This window comes from Aplysia californica, unplaced genomic scaffold (assembly GCF_000002075.1).
Source record: "Aplysia californica isolate F4 #8 unplaced genomic scaffold, AplCal3.0 scaffold00115, whole genome shotgun sequence".
In the NCBI taxonomy this organism is placed as follows: Eukaryota; Metazoa; Mollusca; class Gastropoda; order Aplysiida; family Aplysiidae; genus Aplysia; species Aplysia californica.
In genome coordinates, this window is record NW_004797385.1 from 1379215 (window position 1) to 1380947 (window position 1733).

The 1733-nt window shown below is 44.6% G+C and overlaps 1 protein-coding gene across 1 annotated transcript in view; it reads left to right on the forward strand.

Annotated features, from left to right (window-relative positions):
• The window catches only part of LOC101855416, a gene marked incomplete in the record, with an annotated part of 13538 nt that extends 12379 nt beyond the window's left edge, over window positions 1–1159 (forward strand). Inside the window, 1 exon segment of the mRNA XM_013081100.2 lies at window positions 353–1159. Coding sequence (XP_012936554.1) covers window positions 353–1007 — 655 coding nt within the window.
• Window positions 1160–1733: the final 574 nt, after the last annotated feature.

The window sequence follows — 1733 nt, forward strand, 5'->3', positions numbered from 1 at the left end:
ACACACGCACAAACACAAACACACAGACACCCACAGACAGACACACACACACCTACTCACACACACATACACACACACAAACACACACACACACACACACACACACACACACACACACACACCAAAGAACGACCAAGAAAAAAGCCCCGAAGAGCGTGAGTGTTTTATCCCCCTCATGGCCCTCCTTTGGTTGATATTTCCTTTGCAGAGGTGTTTCTCTTATCTGTTTTGTGTTGTTGATTTTCCTTTTTGTGTTGTTGATTTTCCTTTCCTTTCTTTGGGAGGGGGGGGGTTGACATTTGGGCCTGGTGAGTAGGACAATCATTCATCTCATTTTCCCCTCAACCCCTCAGGATCTGGACAAATTTTGGAAACGTCTCGCACTCTCCATGCCTAAGAAACGTCCAGCCCAATCTGAGGACCCTTCCAGCCCCACGTCCTCCACATCTCAGAACAGCAACGACGGCAGCATAGGACAGCTAGTGACGTCAAAGCCTCCTTCCCCCACCACCTCCGCCGGTGAAATTGCAGACAATGATCCCAAAATCTCACCGGGACCAATAATCAAAGTGCCATTCCCTTCCGAAAACGGAAAAGACGTTGAATATAAACAAATTGTACGAGTTCCCGCGTCGGAGCTCAAAGACAATGTACAACCTGGCAGGTCTTTGTGTCCATTCAGCACGGGCTGGTTCCGCAAAGCGCCGCCCAAAGACAAAATCTCCAGAACAAAACAAATGAAGCCACCTCTTTCAGGAAACTCGAAAAAGCAAGATCAGCTACAAAGTTTTACTCATTTTGGATTTGAATCTGAGGTGGATGGAGGTTGCGGGGTGTCCAGATATGCCGTTCAGAAGGGACTGTCGGACCAAAATGGCGTCTCCTCGTCTGCAAACGATGGTCAAAGACTGAGGCAAGCGCCGATACACCGGGAACAAGAAGCTCTCTTCGCGCTAACCGATAATTTCCTGGGAGACCAAAGCATCCACAGGCAGCTGGCCACATAATTAACCCAGTCGCTGACAGCATTGAAAGATAAGCTACTATAAAAGCAAGACCATCAACTCAGTGCAGGCGATGACTATGAATAATTGGTCGCTTTTAAGGACAGGGGGGCTATCCCGAAAAATGCTGTCATGAGGAAATCGAAGGTAAAATTTTTGGACCCTTTTTCAGTTTCTTTAAAAGACAATGAGGGTTTTTTCTATAACCAAACAAATATACACACCAATGAAACCAAACTTCTCTTATAGGTAGGGCAATGCCCATTTTTGGTGTCGGTCAAGATTTCTGGAAACCCCCGAAATTTTGGTTAGCTCGCTTGTCCTTAAAAGCGACCAATTGTATTGTCATTCAGAAGTGTTGAAAGTAATAGGTCGTAAATCTGTATGGCCATATTAATTATTGACCAGTTTCAAAGTGCAGACGTGTTTTTTTTTCACAGTGGAAACTGCATTTAATTACGCTTTTGTTGAACATTTTGTTTCATGTAAGATATTGTAAATCGTATATAAATAGGCCTACGGCATGTAAACTGTTGAATATCTGTACATATGCATTGAATCTTTGGATACTCATTTTAGAGACTGATACTTTTGTGCGTTCCCAGTTTGTGCGCGTGTGTGAGAGAGAGATAGAGACAGAGGGAGGGAGAAAGTAAGAGAGCAAGAAAGATAGAAGAGAGAGAGAGAGAGAGAGAGAGAGAGAAAGAGAGGTGTGTGTGTGTGTGTGTG